Source organism: Halichoerus grypus, chromosome 8 (assembly GCF_964656455.1).
Source record: "Halichoerus grypus chromosome 8, mHalGry1.hap1.1, whole genome shotgun sequence".
Classification (NCBI taxonomy): Eukaryota; Metazoa; Chordata; class Mammalia; order Carnivora; family Phocidae; genus Halichoerus; species Halichoerus grypus.
In genome coordinates, this window is record NC_135719.1 from 78,740,605 (window position 1) to 78,762,727 (window position 22,123).

Consider the following 22,123-nt stretch of genomic DNA (forward strand, 5'->3'; position numbering starts at 1 on the left):
AGTTAACAAAGCACTCTCCTCTTTGCCCTAGCTCTTCCCAACTTGAATTTAGATTAACCTATGTGTGAGAGAGGGCATAGGGCATTGTGGAGGAAAGAATCACAGAAGAAAGGCTTTTATATCCTTGTTGTAGGAGATGAGAAAGAACTCTTCCTGAGAAATTTCAACTCAAAAGTAAATTAAGTGCTACCCCAGTACCAGGTAAGCTTTGTGGGCAAGACAGAGCAAGTAGTGGAAACTGATAAGGAAGAAAGCAAAAACAGAGAATTTCCCCTACACAGAGATGCTGGCCCTCTCTAGGGGAAGCCAGAGGCCTCAAGCTAGGCAGGGGCTAGGCAGAGATTAAGGGAAACATTTGGGTATAAGCTTGCCACAATTTAACTGGCCAAATGAGGAACTGTCATTTGTGGACTATCTAAGTGATGGCTCAGATAATTCCACCAAAACAAATTTCCTAAGGACAAAGGATACTCACTCACAGTGGAACTGTTCTGTCTTCCTAGGATCTCTGCCCCAGTGACATTGTGTCTCCTTGGTCTGAGATCTATTTCAGGCTTTGAAATCTCCTAGATACTAAAATAGAAAAGGAATATCAAGAATAACAGGACATTCTATTTGACACAGTCAAAGACTGCAGTGTGAGCAAAAGAAACAGCCTTTCTAAAATGCAAGGGGGTTGCCAAGGAGCCCATGGAAGAAGGCAGCCGTGCTTGTGGTGACTGAGCAGAGCCCAGTGACAGGATGCTTCTCACATCAACACATCAACCATGTACTTCAATCCATATCTGAAGGGATCCCCCTCTAAAGATGAAGATTGTTCTCTCTCCAGTCGGTGCTGGTATGGAGACCTGCACATCCCACACCAGTGAAACAGTTTGCTGACTAAATTTTTTAAAAAATGCTGGTGCCAGGAAAGATTCAGCACATTCTCTGTACTGGAAACCTTTGCACCAAAGAGAGGTACGACTATCTCAAGACTCTGGCCAGTGATGTTCATATTGTGAGAGGAGTCTTTGACAAGAATCTGAATTATCCAGAACAGAAAGTTACGACTGCTGGACAGTTCAAAATTGGTTTGATCCGTAGGCATCAAGTTACTGCATTGGAGACATGGCCAGCTTAGCCCTGTTGCAGGGACAATTTGATGTGGACATTCTTAACTCAGGATACATACGCAAATTTGCAGCATTTGAGCATGAAAAAAAATTTACATTAACCCAGGTTCTGCCACTGAAGCACATAATGCCTTAGAAACAAACATTATTCCTTCATTTGTATCAATGGATAACCAAGCCTCTATATTTGTCATTTATGTGTATCAGCTAATTGGAGATGATGTAAAAGTAAAAGGAATTAAATACAAAAAAATCTTAAAGCCAGGCCTGTCTTGCTGTTTTTTTCATTCCCCTGTTCAAATCAAGTAATTAAACATTTATGAGCCACAAGATCATATCACTTTTATGATATTTTATATTGTCTTCTGTTAATATGATATAAAATATTGTCTTCTGTTAATACAATGTTCTAAGCGTCTAATAAACTGTAAGAATATATTCCACTTCTGTATATGATTTCTATGAAAAAATGTCCACCACACAGTGTCATGTGCTAAGAAAAATTTACCCTTGTAAATACCCTCGAAGTTGATATTTGGAACTTCACTACAAAAGGTAGTGCATGAAGAAAAAGAATCTAAATTTTCTTGTATACATTTTTTTCTTTGGTAATAAAGAGTTATCTTTTATTTATAAAAATAAATAAATAAAACATAAAATGCAAGGGAATAGCCATGGAAATAGAATGACTCAGCATCAAGCATGTTGAGTGACATTCACAATGAGGTTGATAGTTTTGCAAGGTCAAGTCATGTAGATAGTGCATCCCCTGGCCCTTCTCCTCAGGCCTCTTCTGAACTTTTCACTGAACTCTGAAGCACACACAAATCTAGTGGTCAAGGAAAGGGAGCTTTAGTGCTTCCAAAGACAGCTTTATGTGATCACCCCGGCATGTAATCCTCATGGTGAACTCAAATGGAAGACAGAAAAGTCTGTATCTTTTGAGACCAAATCGTCCTTTGCCCAAAGGCATGAGTTACTGAATAAGCCTCAGCTCTGTCAGGAGGACGACACCCTCACTGTTGTTAGCTGCCATCTCACTCTGCCAGTCTGGCTTTCTGACTCTATATTTTTTGAGACCTAGAAGGGGGACATATGGTGACCAGTCATCTCATAATGAGAAACTGGAGGCCTTACCATGGGAGTGGAATAAGAAAGCAGTGAGAAAGTGTCAATGGAACCTCCTACCTCCATCACTATATTCTGAAAAGTATCAAGATTTCATTTTTTGTTTTAATGCTTTTTTCTCTGTTTCATTCTCCAATTCACTTTTTCCACTTCCTTTATATTTTATCTGAACTAACTTTTGAGGCTCTCTTCATAAAATTGACATAAACTCAGCAATAAAACTTCACTTGAAATGTTTCCTTAGCCCTACCTGAGGACTTCTGTAGTGGAAAGACCACCATACTTGGAGGCAGGAAACCCAGGCTGTAGTCCCAACTCTGCCACTTTTACTTGTGACATCCAGCAAGTCACCTAACTTTTTTGACATTCCATTCCCTCATGAGTAAAATAAGAATAAGAATACATTATCCCACATAGATCACATGGCTAAGGATCAAATAAGAGTGTATGTTCAAGTCTTATTATGTTTGTATCATTACTATTTTTTCTCCTCCAATCTACCTTGTAATAAGACAAATAAATTTGCTGCCTGATCTTGGAAGTAGCCATTCATAGTTAAGGGCTCCCCTCCAGAGAACTTAGAAATTAGCGCTAATCATCCCTGGCAGGGGAGTCCTGCAGGACTGCAATCAGGAGTAGTCCATGCCCAACTCATTCATCAAGGTCACCAGTAAGAGAGAGAAGAGAGTGAAGGGGAATAGAGATCTTTCCATCGTTGATATTGTTTTAGGAAAAGGGGAAAGAAGAGGAGTGTCAAATGTGCCTCCCTAAAGACAAAAAGCCAATGGAAACAGAAACAGACCAGCAAAAAAATCCTACAACTTACAAGAGATTCCAGCAGAGAAATGGGCAACATTTCCCAATCCTCCTGCCAGGGATGATTAGCGCTAATTTCTAACACTCTGAGTGTTAACTACATCTCCAACTTATCTAGTGAGAACCCAGAGGGTCTGAGGTAGCTGAAGGCCTGAGATCTCAGTTGGAACCGAATTAAGATGCTAAAGCTAGGCTGGCTCTCCTTTCTTCCTGCCCCTACCTCACTGATGCTCTGGACACCCATTTACAGCATAGTTCAGGCAGGCAGCGCCAAGGTCCCCAGAAGCTGAGCCATCTGCAACTGGGTTCTCCTGAGATGCTCGCTATCTATCCTCCCTCGCTTCTAGCACTGCTCAGCATGGAGGTATGGGTAGACATATGCCTCCAGTTTAGATTCTCAGTGGAGAGCCCTTCTTGTTCTTGGAGAGTCTTACCTTACAAACTTCCAGTATATTGCTGCATCTGAATAATACCACAGTTTATTTCCCTTCCCTGTATCACTTGCCTCTGTGAGGCTGCAGGCTCTACATTTTATCTAGCCATAAATCCCAGAGATTCTTTCCACAGCTTCCTCTCCTGGAACATGTACACTTCTGGTCTGATCACAAGGGTACAGAAGATCTGGGGATTCCCGAGCTGTGAGTGCTAGAGCTGGGGGACTTAGGTTTTCCTTATGAGCCAAGTTCAGTAAGTTGGAGATGCTGCTGAAGGAACTGCCTCAGATACAGGTGCTGGCATTGAACCACCTAAACCTCAGAAGCCTCTCTGGCTCCAGCTTCAGGGACTTGGGCATCCTGTGGCTGCTTCTGCTCAACTCTGAATGGGCCCTGAGGCTGGACAGCAGCCTTCAGGAACTAACCTCCCAAATGCTTCAATATGTTTCTCAGGTATTGCCTTCATTTGCCAGTAGGAAAGCTCTTGGGTGGGACCCTGAGCAACACAGGCCCCAAATACTTTTGTGTATGGGCTAGAGCAATCCATCTGTAGGGCCCGTGCCTCTGACTACTCCAAGAGACCACTGCCCTTTTTCCTCTCTGGTCACTGCCCACATGACCCTGAGTTTCAGGACTTTCTAACCAGCTTCACCCTGTGCTTCTGCTGACCTTTTCTTGCATTGCTTGGCTGTCCTTTAATCCCTTTTTTATGGCTGGTGGTGGAAATTGGGTGGGTAGCACCCCAGAAGCCAATTCCACTATGATGTCCTTGTATCCCATTGTAGGCAGGACAGAGCCTGGTGCTAGAAGAACTGGTTCCTGTCCTGGAGAAGGGCAGCCAGCAAGGATCTGAGGCTATGCCAGCCACAGAGGGACTTTGTAGTCGAGCAGGACAAGATGGATGTATGGCCACTAGCATGGAGAGCAGAAAGCCACCCTTTATGTGCTCAGCTGCCAGGCCCTAAGAAGTTCCTGGTGCAATCTGAAGTTAAGGCTCACTACCTACCACTTGGTGGCCAAGTCTGGGACTTACTTCCTGCTGCTATTTCTGGACCTTATTCTTATTAGCTGCAGCTGCAGAGCTACCACCACCTTACCTGGTGGCTGCAGAAAGAGGACTACTTCAATTTGTCCCAAGAGAGATCAAATAGGATGACTTCTGTGAGCAACTCCAGAAAAGGCTAAAGAAAGGTGGACAAGAGAGAGTATTGGAGACTCTGAAAGAGAGATTCAGTCATGTAAGAAAAACTCCTAGGAGGGTTCTGCATGCCAGCACATCACTGGAAGCCAGGTTCAGAAGGGCAGTCTATAGGCAATGCTTAGTTCAAGCCCAGATTTCACACTAAAAATGATAGATGAAGAAACCAAATCCCAGTGGGATGACATATTGGAAAGCACTTGGTGTTTTAACAATGTTTATTCTTCCAATCCAGGAGCATGGGCTGTTTTTCCATCTCTTTGTGTCTTCCTCCATTTCTTTCATCGGTTTTCTGTAGTTTCTAGAGTACAGATCCTTTACCTCTTTAGTTAGGTTTATTCTTAGGTATCTTATGATTTTTGGTGCAATTGTAAATGGAATCAATTCCTTAATTTCTCTTTCTTCAGTCACATTGTTAGTGTATAGAAATGCAACTGATTTCTGTGCACTGATTTTATATACTGCCACATTGCTGAATTGCTGCATGAGTTCTAGTAATTTGGGGGTGGAGTCTTTTGGGTTTTCCATATAAAGTATCATGTTATCTGCGAAGAGAGAGAGTTTGACTTCTTCTTTGCCAATTGGAATACCTTTTATTTCTTTTTCTTTTTTTTTTTGTCTGACTGCTGAGGCTAGGACTTCTAGTACTATGTTGAACAAAAGTGGTGAGAATGGGCATCCTTGTCATGTACCTGACCTTAAAGGAAAAGCTCTCAGTTTTTCCCCATTGAGAATGATATTTGCTGTGGGCTTCTCATAGATGGATTTTATGATATTGAGGTATGTTCCCTCTATCCCTACACTGTGGAGAGTTTTAATCAAGAAGATGCTGTATTTTGTCAAATGCTCTTTCTGCATCTATTGAGAGGATCATATGGTTCTTGTCTTTTCTTCTATTAATGTGATCTAGCAATCACATTGATTGATTTGAGAATTTGAACCACCCTTGCAGCCTAGGAATAAATTCCACTTGGTCGTGGTAAATAATCCTTTTAATGTACTGTTGGATCCTATTGGCTAGTATCTTGGTGAGTATTTTGGCATCCATGTTTATCAGGGATATCGGTCTGTAATTCTCCTTTTTGATGGGGTCTTTGTCTGGTTTTGGGATCAAGGTAATGCTGGCCTCATAGAATGAGGTTGGAAGTTTTCCTTCCATTTCTATTTTTGGAAGCAGCTTCAGGAGAATAGGTATTATTTCTTCTTCAAATATTTGGTAGAGTTCCCCTGGGAAGCCATCTACCCTGGACTCTTGTTTTGGGGGGAGCTTTTTGATTACTGTTTCAATTTCCTTCTTGATTATTGGTCTGTTCAGATTTCCTATTTCTTCCTATTTCAGTTTTGGTAGTTTCTAAATTTCCAGGAATGCATCCATTTCTTCCAGATTGCCTAATTTGTCGACATACAGTTGCTCATAATATGTTCTTAAAATTCTCTGTATTTCCTTGGTGTTAGTCATGATCTCCCCCCTATCATTCATAATTTTATTAATTTGGGTCCTTTCTTTTTTCTTTTGAATAAGTCTGGACAGAGGTTTATTGATCTTACGAATTCTTTCAAAGAACCAGCTTCTAGTTTCATTGATCTGTTCTACTGTTCTGGTTTCTATTTCATTGATTTCTGCTCTAATCTTCACTATTTCTCTTCCCTGCTTGGTTTAGGCTTTATTTGCTAGTCCTTCTACAGGTCCTTTAGGTATTTTTGGAAGAATAAACATTGTTAAAATATCTATGCTACCCAGAGCAATGTACACTTTCAAAGCAATCCCTGTCAAAATACCATCGACATTTTTCACAGAGCTGAAACAAACAATCCTAAAATTTGTATGGAACCAGAAAAGACCCCAAATATCCCGGGGAAAGCTGAAAAAGAAAACCAAAGCTGGGGGCATCATAATGCCTGACCTCAAGCTATATTACAAATCTGTGATCATCAAAACAGCATGGTATTGCCACAAAACAGACACATAGATCAATGGAACAGAATAGAGACCCCAGAAATGGACCCTCATCTCTATGGTCAACTAATCTTCAACAAAGCAGGAGAGAATATCCAATGGAAAAAAGACAGTCTCTTCAATAAATGGTATGGGAAAATTGGACAGCCACATGCAGAAGGATGAAACTGGACCATTCTCTCACACCATACACAAAGATAAACTCAAAATGGATGAAAGACTTAAATGTGAGAGGGGAATCCATCAAAATCAGAGAAGAGAATACAGGCAGTAACCTCTTTGACCTCAGCCACAGAACTTCTTGCAAGACACGTCTCTAAAGGCAAAGGAATAAAAAGCAAAAATGAACTTTTGGGACTTCATCAAGATAAAAAGCTTCTGCACGGCAGAAGAAACAGTCAACAAAACTAAAAGGCAACCTACAGAATGGGAGAAGATATTTGCAAATGACATAACAGATAAAGGGCTGGTATCCAAGATCTATAAAGAACTTCTCAGACTCAACACCCAAAAAACAAATAATCCAGTCAAGAAAAGGGCAGAAGACATGAACAGACACTTCTCCAAAGAAGTCATACTAACATAACATAATAAAATTAAATTAAAAAAATAAATAAAAATAAAGTGATGCTAAAAAAATAAGTCATACAAATGGCCAAGAGACACATGAAAAAATGCTCCACATCACTTGTCATCAGGGAAATACAAAACCAAACCACAATGAGATACCACCTTACACAAGTTAGAATAGCTAAAATTAACAAGGCAGGGAACAACAAATGTTGGTGAGGATGTGGAGAAAGGGGAACCCTCTTACACTATTGGTGGAAATGCAAGCTGGTACAGCCACTCTGGCTGGAAAGTTCCTCAGAAAGTTAAAAATAGAGCTACCCTATGACCCAGCAATTGCACTACTGGTTATTTACCCCAAATGTATGGATGTAGTGAAAAGAAGGGGCACCTGCCCCCAATCTTCATAACAGCAATGTCCACAATAACCAAACTGTGGAAGGAGCCGAGATGTCCTTCAACAGATGAATGGATAAAGAAGATGTGGTCTGTATATACAATGGAATATTACTCAGCCATCAGAAACGATGAGTACCTACCATTTACATTGACATGGATGGAGCTGGAGGGTATTATGCTAAATGAAATAAGTCAATCAGAGAAAGGCAATTATCAGATGGTTTCACTCATGTGGAATGTATAAGAAATAGTGCACAGGACAATAGGGTCAGGGAGGGAAAACTGAATAGGAAGAAATCAGAGAGGGAGACAAACTATATGAGACTCTTGCCTGAGGGCTGTGGACAGGGAGGTGGGTGGGGGGATGGGGTAACTGGGTGATGGGCATTAAGGAGGGGATGTGATGTGATGAGCACTAGGTTTTATATGCAACTAATGAATCACTGAACACTACATCAAAAACTAATGATGTAACATATGTTGGCTATTGAATTTAAATTTTTAAAAAAGCACTTGGAAACAAGGTATTCATTCAGAAAACAATTCTGATACCTACTGGTCCTCTCAACACTAGGCATCCTTTATTTTTAATTTTTAAAAAAGATTTTATTTATTTAAGAGAGTGAGTGAGAGAGCATGAGCCAGGGGAGAGGCAGAGAAGCATACTCCCTGCTGAGCAGGGAGCCTGATGTGAGACTCAATCCCAGGACTCTGGGATCATGATCTGAGCTGAAGGCAGACGTTTAACCCACTGAGCCACCCAGGCACCCACAAGGCATCCTTTAAAAAAGAATACACAAAAATGTTTTCTAGAATGACATCTGCATTTTTCATAATGAATTTATCCTGCCTGCTGAAAGTGATGTTTTTACTTGTTTGGTTAAAAAAAAATCTACTTTATTCTAGCAGAATGGTGCAGGAATCGATGAGATCTTCGTCAGTTCTCTGAAACTAGATTGAAACCATGTTTGCAATTCATCAAAGGTCCAAAAACTCAAAGAGTGTCCCTAACTCATGAGGCTCTGACAATATTACATGGGGAATCTAAGCACATAAATGTTAAGTGATTTACCACCCCAGCACAGCTGGTATATCATAAAGTTTGGCCCAAGTTCCTCTGAATCGCAAACCAGTACTGTCTTCCAGTTATCTCTAACCAATGACAATTTACCTTGCTACAAATTTAAAATAGGCAAGTGCGTGCCAAACATCTTAAAAATACACACACATGTGATCTATTTCCAATAATTTTTTCTAAAGAAAAAAAAACAGATTCTCAGGGGCAGCTGGGTGGCTCAGTCATTAAGCGTCTGCCTTCGGCTCAGGTCATGATCCCAGGGTCCTGGGATCGAGCCCCACATCGGGCTCCCTGCTCAGCGGGAAGCCTGCTTCTCCCTCTCCCACTCCCCCTGCTTGTGTTCCCTCTCTCGCTGTGTCTCTTTCTGTCAAATAAATAAATAAAATTAAAAAAAAAAAAACCAGATTCCCAGAAAATTTGCATTAAATTTTAAGTTCCCTAGCCAAAGCAATCTTAAAAAAGAAGAACAAGGCTAGAGGCATCACAATTCCAGATTTCAAGATATACTACAAGGTATTAGTAATCAAAATAATATGGTACTGCCACAGAAATAGGCACATAGATCAATGGAACAGAATAGAGAGCCCAGAAATAAACTCATATTTATATGGTCAATTCATCTACAAGGCAAGAATATACAATAAGGAAAAGACAGTCTCCTCAATAAATGATGCCGAGAAAACTGGACAGGTACATGGAAAAGAATGAAATTGGAACACTTTCTTATACCATACATAAAAATAAACTCAAAACGGATAAAAACCTAAATGTGAGACCTAAAACTGTAAGACTCCTAGAAGGAAATATAGGCAGTAGTTTCTTTGACATCAGCTTTAGCTACATTTTTCTAGATAGGTCTCCTCAGGCAAGTGAAATAAAAGCAAAAATAACCATTGGGTCTACATCAAAATAAAAAACTTATGTACAGAAAATCATCCACAAATCAAAAAGGCAAACTACTGAATGGGAGAAGATATTTGCAAGTGGTATACCCAATAAGAGATTAATGTCCAAAATATATAAAGAGCTTATATAATTCAACACCAAAAAAAAAAAAAACCCACACAATCTGATTTAAAAATGGGCAGAAGACCTGAATAGATAATTTTCCAAAGAAGACATATAGATGGCCAACAGACACATGAAAAGATGTTCAACATCACTAATCATCAGGAAAATGCAAATCAAAACCACAATGAGATGTTACCTTACACCTGTTAGAGTGACTAACATCAAAAAATAAGAAATAAGCATTAGTGAGGATGTGGGAAGAAAAAAACACTTGTGCACTGTTGGTGGGAATTTAAATCGGTGTAGCCATTGTGGAAAATACTGTAGAGGTCCCTCAAAAAATTCAAGATAGAATTACCATATGATCCAGTAATTCCACCACCAAAGAAAACAAAAACACTAATTTAAAGATATATGCATGCCTATGTTAATTGCAGCATTATTTATAATAGCCAAGATATGGAAGGAACCCAAGTGTCCATCCATAGATGAATGGATAAAAAAGATGTGGTATGTATGTGTGTGTGCATATATATACATATATATGTGTACATGTATACATGAAAGCATGTAGAGAGAGCATGAATGCTGAAGTCTGGATAAACACAGAAAATAAAGTAAAAAGCCATCACAATCTATTTCAAAGCCCTTCTGTTATATAAATGAGCCAATGATGGCTTCTGTATATTGACCCCTAGATTGTTTACTTCACAGCAGGTTGAATCCTGGTAGCTCAAAAGCCGACAGGTGCCAAAATTTTTACATACCTATTTTATATATAGCCCAAATAAATAGATTTTTAGCCATCTAGAGCCTGCCTACTTTGCATATCCCAGGAAACTGTGACCAATATCTTCTAGCCATGGAGAAGATAAATTCTGCCAGCCATAGATAAATAAAGACCCCCAAGTTATTGCTGCCCTTTGGAACTTTCTGACAGAGTCCTCCCCTTCTCCAGGCTAACAGCACCTAGTCAAGTAAGCTTACTCTCTGATCCCCATCTATCTCCTGGTGGTTGGTTAGCCCTTAGTCCTCCTCCCCTTCTGAGTACTGGCCTGTAAGCCTATAGCCTCTGAAAGGCCTCATGAAAGTTGAGGGATTTCCCCAGCAAGCAAATGTTCAAAGCAGTGTCCCCAAATAAAAGTTGTGTGTGCTACTGCCACCTCATGGTCATATTTTTTTCCTCAAAATTCCCAGAACGCCCCTACCCAATTCTTGCAGAATTGCCTTTGGTCAAACTATAGAGCCATTCAAATTTTGGCCCAGAGAGTAAGAGTCCTACACACATTTTTCAGGAAAAAAAAAAAAAAAAATACCGATTTCTTCAATTAATAGAATTGGACTATTTGTAGTCCCATGACATAACTCTGGGATCGTACTGACTACAGCACAGTTCAGAATTCCCTTTTTTCCCCCTTTGTCTATTGTCAACTTATGACCTTTAGAAGATACTATTCATGTTTATCAGTGTTAATGAAAACCTCAAGTTCTCACTAAACTTAGTATTTCCCACTATACTTTTTTTTATGTCATTGAGGTTACCTGGGTAAATTTTTTTTTTCCTGGACATATCTTAAATGCATATCATCGAGTTTCAGGATTGAAAAAAAAAATTGCTTCTGATGCTTACTTAAATTCCTCTTACCACTTTCCCGGCCTGCATCTGACAAAATCCATGATTGAAAGTAGTCTTCTGAAGTAGCTTGTCCCATCACTGGACAGGTTTCTCTGTTAGAAAGCTATTCTCCATATTGAATTATAATGTATCTCCCTATAACTTTTACCTATTTTTTTTAATTCTGTACTTTGGAGACAAATAGGACAAATTGAATTGTTCTGTTAAATGGTCACTTCCCCTTTTTTCTGATAGTCTTTTGTCTTCCAATTTAAATATGCAAGTTCCTTCCACTGTTACTCATTTTTCATACTTCCAAGGCCCCCTCTAAATTGCTTTCCTCCAAAATTACTGCCATTTGCCCATGTGCTTCTTAAATTATGAGACCCAGAATTTCTGAAGGACTCTTTATCTGATCTCTGCAGAGTCAAACAGGATTAGAGCATTACATCCATTATACGTTCTAAAGTCACAAGATTAGTTGTAGCAATTATAATGTTGATGTAAATGTTCAATTTACTTTACCCAGGCTGAAGTGAGACTAAAAGGACAAATTCACAAAACAAGTAAGACAACACTTTACAGTCAATAATGGAACAGTTGTTACTGATCTAAAAAGCCCAGCATTACCATAGCATGCCTGGGGTTGGTATATGTATTCAATTATAGAAAGGAAGGAACAGATGGAACAATCCTTTGAAGGGTTTTGTAAATTCTTTACTATAACTAAACTCTATCTTTATATCCTTTGGTTTTGTAGAACTCTTTGCTCTTACATTTTCATTCCTAAATCCAAGTGTCATCTCTTTTGCGGGAAAACACAGCTGCATTACCATAAAAATATATGCAGATGCTTCTGGTTATATTTAACATTCTGATCCAAGGCTTAAGACCAACTTATTCTTCAGCTAAGATCCAGGCTTTACCATCTTTCCTTTTTCCCCTAGAGGTTGGAACAATTCAGGCCTCAGTTAAAGAAATACTTTCTGAGATCTAGCCAAAACTTTCTCATTGTTATTCCTAGATGAGACCACTGGGAAAAGTCAGATAATCCAGGAGGGTCAGAAGCAAACCTTGGCATATTTATTAAAAAGTGCACAAGGGACTGGAGCTCAGCAGTAAGGCCTGAATGCACACATAGCGTGCTCTGGATCACCACACCTCCAAGATGGACTGTCAAGAACAGAATAATCACGATTCAGAATGTGTTTGCTACATACCCTCCTTTAGAGGCAGGGCTGTAATCAGTCATTCCCAAATCAGGAGAGACCACAGTGCCCTTTATAACTTCATGTAACCAGCTTGAAAAGGTCAGTATAGTCATTGTGTGGGCTTCAAATAATTGCTATCCTTGCTAATATTATCTTCCAACACTCAACCCCTTTCAGAAGCCTGAAAAGAAATGTGAATTGGAGCGCCATTGTGTTTAGCGTGGCTACACACTGTCCTGCTGAACTGAGAGAACAAGGAGACCCAGGCGGACTCCATGGATGTCTGCCCTCTATTGGATTCTAGAATCCTCACATAACAGCTTTAAGTAAGGTACAGCTCAGATTTTTTTGGTAATGTCCTTTTCACTTTCCTCTAACCCTTTGTTATATTTTTTCCATATGAAAATGTAATTTAAAATAGCTTCCTCCTAATGGAAATTGGTTACACTCTCAACTATATAACATAACCTCCAGCATCAGAACTATTCTAAATAAATATTGTCATATGTGTTTTATTTATAAATATTTTAATAAATATATTTAATAAAAATAATAGTATTTTACTTAAATTGAGATGTTAGCTGAACCACAAAACCACATGGGCCAAGAATAAATTGTGGAATGACAACTTCATTCTATACCTTATTACTTTTTCAAATCACATATACCAGATTTCCTGACCCTGAATATGGGGCAGAAGAAAACATCAGGTAGTAAGAGAAGGACATTTTTCTATTAAAGGACACTGATTGACTACATAGAGAAAAAATGTCAGTTATGGACTATAAACACATTTTCTTCAAGAGGGAATAACCTAAAACAGTTCACTTACCTATTTAAAAATGAGAGGGAACAATTATAAAAGCCATTTAATAAAAATAAAGATTTGGACAATTAGAAACAGAGAAGACAGCAAGATACAGAGTACACATACAACACACACACACACACACCCTTAGAGCAGATTATAATAACTTAGCAACAATAAGAAAACTCACAGCACAAAGCAGCGTGGATGAAAGAGACATAAAGAAAGATGAAATTATTCAAAGATGGTTGTCTTGAGCAGGCTCCTGTCATGGATATCCTCCTGTTTCCTTGGACTGATGGTGTATCCCCATAACAAACAAAATCTTTGTTGCCTAGCTTTTGTTTTTAGCAAAGTGGAGTTTCCAATCTTTGCATTTTTTAAAAACGTTTTTCCTCTGGCTACACACAATTATTTCCTTAATTGGTTAGTATTAGGGCATGTCATTAATTGAGACAACAAATATTTAATAAGCACCTATAATATACCAGATAGTGTCCTAGATTCTAGGAATATGTTGGTGAGCAAAATAATGTATTCCTCTTACATTCAGACTGTTGAGACAGAAAATACACACTAAGTAGATAATACAATGCCAGGTAGCGATAGGCACTTTAAAGGAAACTAAAGTGGGATTGGGAAACAGAGTAGCAAAGATGGACTAAAATAGGGAAGGCCTCTGTGAGTTTCTGATTTTTACCAGAAATCTGAATGAAGTTAACAGATTGAGGCATGTGAATACTGGCCAGGTGGAGAGAGGGACAGAGAGAGGGATGTTCCAGGCCTGGATAATGGGCCACCCCTGGCATGGTCAAGGATCAGCACAGCTGGAGTGGGGCCAGTAGGGGGAAGAGTGGTAAGAAATGAGGACATGGAGGAAGGCCTCATTGACCTTCCTAGCTATGGTAAGGAATTGGGGAGTTTTAAGTATATTTAAAAGATTGAGATCAAGTAGCTGACATGGTCAGATTTTCTAAAAACTGTCCTCAGCTACTATGTGGGTAACAGTCTCTAGGCATATAAAAATGGAAACAGGCAATTTAAAAGGCTTTTGTAGTGGTGAAAATGAGAATTTCATAGAAGCATGTACCAGGGTGAAAGCTGATAGGAATGCTAAAAATTGTTCAGATTCTGAATGTTTTGAACATGAGGCCTAGAGCACTTGTTGTTACAGAGTACTGAGAGGAGTGGTAAGGATGTGGCCAAAGTGTATAGACTGAGCAGCTTAGTGAATGGTGGTGCCATTTAGTGATATGGCAGTGAAGGAAGGATTGGCCAGTTTGAGGGGAGAAGAATCAAAGTTTAATCATAGGCATGTTCCGTTAGATATCAAATGGAGATGTTGAGAAAGAAATTGGGTAGATAAATCCAGGTTGCAGAAGAGACTTCATAGCTAGGGAGGGAAAATCTCGCTTCGTCTTAACACAGATGGTTGGTTTTTATATCAAGGGGCTAACTGTCAGGTCACTTACAGAGAGAGGATTGTGGGAGAAGGAAAAATATCAAGGGTTAGGTCCTGGGTGGGGTGGGAGGGACACGACACATGTACAGGTCAAGTGAACCAGGAGAAACTCTGACATAGAAGCCTGAGATAATATATAGAGAGAAATGAGGATGACTAGTCTATGCACAGATCTCCAATTAATATAATTCAAATCTCAGAATGCTTTTGTTGACATAACAACATAGCTATTTTTACTTTACATGACAAATATATATAGAATACCATCATGAGGTACTTTCCCTGCATGTGAGAAATTTCAGCTGAGGACTGAAGCCTGTGTACTCTAGTTAGGGTAACTCTCAGTTAAAAGAGAACCATTAGTCATTAGTCTAAACCTCATTCATACAGGGGCACCTGGTGGCTCAGTCGATTAAGCATCTACCTTTGGCTCAGGTCATGATCTGAGCCCTGCATCAGGCTCTCCGCTCAGCAACAAGTCTGTTTCTCCCTCTCCCTCTGTGATCTGTCTCAATTTTGCTCTCTCTAAAATAAATTTTAAAAATCTTTAAAAAAATAAAAATTAAAAAAACCTCATTCATTCATACCAATTTCATTTAAAATGTTTATTCAAGGTGACAGAACAAGAAGCTTACTTCTCTTCAGCAACAAATTTTTAACTGCAAAGGGAACCAAGTTAAAAATAAAGAGTACTTTGAAGAATTGTGCCTATGTCTCTAAACACTGAGAGAAAGTAACATTGCAAATTGTGTGATTTCAGGAGATCTTTAAAAATAAGAGGGCACACAAATGTCACAAGTGGCCTTGCTGTAAACAATGGTTGATTAAAAGTCATTTCTGAACTTGGTTGAAAGCCTCTGAATGACAAGAAGCATCTATCTTAATTTAATGTAGTGCTGAGGACACAAAACAAAGGCAGGGGTTTAATGACCCATGATGGGAATGGGGATCATGATGGTAAATCTGTAACAAGCACCCACACCCCCAAGTTCCTTATTTCCTCCCAATATCACTGGGGCAAAGAGGGCTAAATATCTTTAAGTAATCTAAAACTGCGCTTCCAATTGAATTGTAAAGAAAATTGGAGAACATCTTAAGATGTAGAGTCATTTGTAACATGGTGATGTCTTATTATTGCAGTTTGAAGAGGAAAAAAATGAAAAACCTAGTTGAAAATAACCACTCTGACCCTGTGAGTGAATTCATTCTTCTTGGATTCCCTTGTTCCTGGGAGATTCAGATCCTCCTCTTCTCATTCTTCTTTGCAATCTATGTCCTGACACTAACTGGAAACCTGTGCATTATCTCTGCAGTGTTGTGGGATGACCATCTCCACTCCCCCATGTACATCCTGCTGGCCAATTTTTCCTTCCTGGAGATCTGGTATGTCACTTCTACTGTCCCCAATATGCTAGCCAACTTGCTGTCTGAGACCAGCACCATCTCCTTCTATGGCTGCTTCCTCCAGTTCTACTTCTTCTTCTCCATGGGTACCACTGAGACCTTCTTCTTGTCTGCCATGGCCTTTGACAGGTACCTTGCTGTCTGCAGGCCCCTGCACTACCCCACTGTCATGACTGTTCAGTGCTGCATCAGAATAGGAGCTGGGTGCTGGGTGTCTGGCTTCTCCTGTTTTCTCCTCCCAGTTTACCTCATCTCCCAACTTCCTTTTTGTGGTCCCAATACAATTGATCACTTCCTGTGTGACCCAGGACCTCTTATAAAGCTGTCCTGTGTGCCAGCTCCTGCCACTGAGACCATCTGTGCCGTCTATAACTCAGTCCTCATTTTCTCCACCTTCCTCTTCATTACCAGCTCCTATACCTTGGTGATCAGAGCTGTGCTGAGGGTCCCCTCAGCAGAAGGTCGGCATAAGGCCTTCTCCACATGTGGTTCCCACCTGGCCGTGGTGTCCCTGTTCTATGGCTCTATCATGGTGATGTATGTGAGCCCAACAGCAGGCAATCCAACAGGGATCCAGAAAATTGTGACTCTATTTTATTCTGTGATGACTCCATTTTTCAATCCCTTGATCTACAGCCTCCGGAATAAGGAGATGAAGAAGGCCCTGAGAAAACTGTTTAGGAGTATGAGATTTTGTCAAAGACAGCCTCTCAAGAACTAGAATCCATATATGTGTAGGACACATAGTGATATAAAATTATAGGAGGTTAATGGTCTTAAGTAAATTTGAGAGGCAAATATGTCTCTCATATTCCCTGGAATATTTTTAGAAATGCATCTCAATGAAGCAAATAGCAAATAAGATCTTACAAGAACTTGCATAAATCATTTGTACTAGGCTTTATTGTATTAATATTCTTGTATGTCTTGCATGCAAACAGGAAAATGTAAAACATTCTCAGGACTCTTTGCAGAAAGACCGTATATAACCCAGATGTCACCTGGTCTGCTTCTATCTTTTGCAGATATAGGTAAATTTGTCTCTGACCCCCAATTTCTCAGTGATCACATGTCTAAAGTACCCACCACTATCTCCCTACATACACACCATATAAACATGTTCATGTGTGCTCCCTTCCTCCCACCCCTGAATCTACACCCTGTCTTGTTTTGATCATATCAATCTGGATGTGAGACTCATCCCTTCAACATTTTATCCAAAAACAAAGTAATTCCAGTTTTGTGTGGGTTTATTAACCTGACTACAGGTTGGGGTTAGGTAAAGTCATAGGAAAGGCCACTGTGCTGAACACTCAATCTTTAATATTATACCTGTTCTGCCTCTTTCTCTTCTTTCCTCATCTTCCTTCTCACCCACCAGAACAACCAGAACATCTTTCCCTTTCTTATTCAGAATAATTGTTTTCTATATGTAGGCCCTTCGCAATTTTGGATTGTTCCTCAAACTGGGCTTGTCAAAAAATTTCTTCTCAGCAAATCTAATTCTTAAATAGGATTTTGTGAAAATAGTTTTTTTTCTAACTGCTTGCTTTTTGGGTTGTTTTAGGTTCTTATAACTTACTATATTCCTTATCTTAGTACCACTCAATATAAAAGAGTAAATGTACTGAAACAGAGATGAGACCTGGATATATGATTACCTGAAAAAAACTTAATGAAATAATAATAATTGATATTTTAAATGCTTTATGATTTTTAAAGGGCTTTTCTCTCTATCTGTGTAGAATAAAAACTAACCATGCAAAGAGGATAGTGTGTATAAGTCTGAGGATAGAAATAAGATAGTATAAAAAAAGAAAATAGTATAGCCACTCTTCAATAAATGGTGCTGGGAAAACTGGACAGCTACATGCAAAAGAACAAAACTGGACCACTTTCTTACATCAAACACAAAAAATAAACTCAAGATGGATTAAAGACCTAAATGTGATACCTGAAACCATAAAACTCCTAGAAGAAAACATAGGTAGCAATTTCTTTGACATCAGCCTCAGCAACATTCAGATAGGTCTCCACAGGCAAGGGAAACAAAAGCAAAAATAAACTGTTGGGCCTATACCAAAATAAAAAACTTATGCACAGCAAAGGAAACCATCAGCAAAGTGAAAAGGCACCTAGTGAATGTGAGAAAATATTTGTGAATGGTATATCCCAACAAGGGGTTAATATCCAAAATATGTAAAGAACTTATAGAACTCAACACACACACACAACCAATCTGATTTAAAAATGAGCAGAGGACCTGAATAGATATTTTTCAAAGAATACATACAGATAGCCAAAAGACACATGAAAAGATGCTCAACATCACTCATCATCAGGGAAATGCAAATCAAAACTACAAGGAGATATATCACCTTACATCTGTCAGAATGGCTAGCATCAAAGAAACAAGAAATAACAAGTGTTGGCAAAGATGAAAGGAAAAAAGAACCCTTGTGCACCATTGGTGGGAATGTAATTGGTATAGCCAATATGGAAAACAGTATGAAAGTTCCTCAAAAAATTAAAAATAGAAATACCAAAGATCCAGCAATTCCACTTGCCAAAGGAAAAAGCAGTAAGGGGACATGCAAAATGGGTGAAAGCAAGTGAGAGATACAGATTTCTAATTATGGAATGAATAAGTCACAGGGATAAAATTACAGCATAGGGAATATAGCCAATAGTAATGCAATAGCATTGTATGGAAACTGATGGTAGCTACACTTGTGGTGAGCATAGCATAATGTATAGAGAAGTTGAATCACTATGTTGCACACCTGAAACTAACATAACATTGTGTTACAATTATACTTCAATAAAATAAAATAATTTTTAAAAATTTTATGAAGACATACAAAAATTGCTATAATATGATTAGAAATATATTAGGAATGGTAGAGGGGAGAGGGATGGGGGATGGGTTAGCCTGGTGATGGGTATTAAAGAGGGCACATACTGAATGGGGCACTGGGTGTTATATGCAAACAATGAATCATGGAACACTACATCAAAAACTAATGATGTAATGTATGGTGATTAACATAACATAATAAAAAAAAAGAAATAAAAGGAATGGGAAAATGGGGAAATGCAACAAAGTATTATTTTTATGTGACCCATAAAAGGACTAGTAGTGCCATTATTTTTTTTTAATTCTTTCTATATTATTTCATATTTGCCAATTTTTCTTAGATTTTCTAAAATAGTCATTTTAGGGGTGCCTGGGTGGCTCAGATGGTTAAGCGTCTGCTTTCGGCTCAGGTCATGATCCCAGGGTCCTGGGATCGAGCCCCGCATCGGGCTCCCTGCTTGGCGGGGAGCCTGCTTCTCCCTCTCCCTCTACTGTTCCCCCTGCTTGTGCTCTCTCACTCTCTCTATCAAATAAATAAATAAAATCTTTTAAAAAAATTTTAAAAATAAAATAGTCATTTTAATTGTATATAATTTCCTATCACAGTGTACATGTCTAGTAACAAGTCAAAGAGCAAATGTCCTACAGTGGTATGCAACTTAAAATTTAAAAAAAAATATCTTTATACAAGTGCAAAAGCTATTAAAGGTGTTATTTCTGGGATGAGAGTGCACTAAAAGAGACATTTTAGGAGAGATTTAGGCAGGTGAGTCTCAGGCCTTCAAAGTTGTCTCCCTAAAATAATTTCTTTCCCAGGGTTCTAAGTATCAGCCCCATGTGTGGGAAAATGACCTGCTCTATGCATTTTGACAAGCTTAACTTCAACAGGTGTGTCTTTTGGGGTGCCTAGTGGCTCAGTCAGTTAAGCATCTGCCTTATGCTCAGGTCATGATCTCAGGGTCCTGGGATTGAGCCTTGCATTGGGCTCCCTGCTCAGTGGAGAGCCTGCTTCTCCCTCTCCCTCGGCCCTCCCCTCCTCCCCCCACTTGTGCTCTCTCTTGCTCACTCTCGCTCTATCTCAAATAAATAAATAAAATCTTTAAAAAAATAAAAAATAAAATAAAAATAAAATAATTAAAAAATAGTTGTGTCTTTAGTTTTCCCCATATCCTTCCAGGCCTCCCTATCAATATATCCAGGAATTTTTCCTGAATTTCCTCTTGAATTTCATCCCCCAACACAATGTGCCTTAGATTGTCTTTAAAATCTTAGGCCCAGATGAATGGTATTACCAATCCTGAAACATCCTACCCTGGAAACCAAATTCTGTTCACATTATTCTTATAGAGACTCCCAAAGCCATGGACTTACTACTGACAAAATGTACACTATTTCCCCATCCCAAACACACTCAAAGGTGCTAAAACCTAATTGTTACTGTCTATTATTCAGATACCATACTATGATGTATTTTCTCTTTTCCACCATTTTCTTTTCCTCCTTTGAAACATTCCTTCACTCATTTATTCATTTTTTAATATATTCATCTCCCAAACATTTACTGAGTGTCTCCTATGTGCTAAATATTGAGCCCAGGTTTAGAGAAATAATGAAGTGCAAAATACTCACAGACCTTAGAGATTTAAAGTTGTTAAGAGAATAGATCCTAAAAGTCATCTCAAGGAAAAATTTTCTCTTTTCTTTTCATTTATCTATGTGAGAGGATGGAGGTTAACTAAACTTATTGTGGTAATCATTTCACAACAGATGTAAATCAAACCATCATGCTGTACACCTTAAACTTATACAGTGATGTATGTCAATTATTTCTCAATAAAACTGGAGGAACAACAGAGTGAGAGGACTCCAGGCAAATAGAGAGGAACCAGCAGAAGGGGACTAAATGATCAAGAAACTCTGGGGATTTAGGATATCAAGACAGCCTTGGAAGCAACTTGGACCTGCCAAGTGCTCTGATTTTACTGCTTCATTTGGTAAAGGGATCCCCAACTGGAATAGAGGGGGAGGTGATAAGAAATTGACTTCAAATTGCCAAATTTGGAATGAGGTCAACAAGCTACAAACTTCACAAATATCCTTGCAATTGGCTACAGATTTCCCTGTTATAATTTGCCCCCCAACTCGTCTCTCTATATTATAACAATAGCAAACAATGGGAGAGGCACTCAGTGGGGAAAAAAGGAAAAAAAAATATATTTGTCAAGCCTTCTATACAGAAAACTATAAAACTTGGTTGAAAGAAATTCAAGAAGGCATAAGTTAATAGGAAGATATGCCAAATCCATGGATTGTAAGAGTAATTATTGTGTAGATGACAATAAATGTCCCCATTCGAAGCAATCCCAATCAGAATTCCAGTAATAATTTTCATGCAAATTGACAAAAAGATTCTAAACTTATGTGGAAAGACATTGGGCAAAGACTATCAAAAAGAGTTTGAAGAGAAATAAATTGGGAGGACTTACCTCACTCGATATCAAAACTTATTATAAAGCTACAATAATTAAGAGAATGTGCTACTGGTACAATAGGTACAAAGAGACAGATGAGATTCACTGAGAATCCAGAAACCAACCCATGCATATATGGACACTTAGTTTATGATAAAAATACGACTACACAGCAGGTGCTGAATACAAATTTAACAAAAAAAAATGTCTAAGTCAAATGGATTTTCATGTAGAAAAATGAAATTTGACCTATATGTCACACAATACACAGAAATTATGACCAGGATAATAAGGGGCTGGTATCCAAGATCTATAAAGAACTTATCAAACTCAATACCCAAAAAACAAATAATCAAGTCAAAAAATGGGCAGAAGACATGAACAGACTCTTCTCTGAAGAAGACATACAAATGGCTAACAGACACATGAAAAAACGTTCATCATCATTAGCCATCAGGGAAATTCAAATCAAAACCACACTGAGATACCACCTTACACCAGTTAGAATGGCAAAAATGGACAGGGAAAGAAACAACAAATGTTGGAGAGGTTGTGGAGAAAGGGGAACCCTCTTACACTGTTGGTGGGA

The 22,123-nt window shown here is 38.8% G+C and overlaps 1 protein-coding gene and 2 pseudogenes across 1 annotated transcript; all 3 read left to right on the forward strand.

Moving 5' to 3' along the window:
* Positions 1-767: 767 nt before the first annotated feature.
* On the forward strand, positions 768-1,424 carry LOC118551895 (vacuolar protein sorting-associated protein 29 pseudogene; annotated as a pseudogene).
* A 1,461-nt stretch (positions 1,425-2,885) lies between these two features.
* On the forward strand, positions 2,886-8,577 carry LOC118551894 (toll-like receptor 11; annotated as a pseudogene).
* Positions 8,578-15,958: 7,381 nt separating this feature from the next.
* On the forward strand, positions 15,959-16,927 carry LOC118551893 (olfactory receptor 11H6-like). The gene has a single exon (XM_036118042.2). It carries the CDS (start codon positions 15,959-15,961, stop codon positions 16,925-16,927), a length of 969 nt encoding a protein of 322 aa, XP_035973935.1.
* Positions 16,928-22,123: the final 5,196 nt, after the last annotated feature.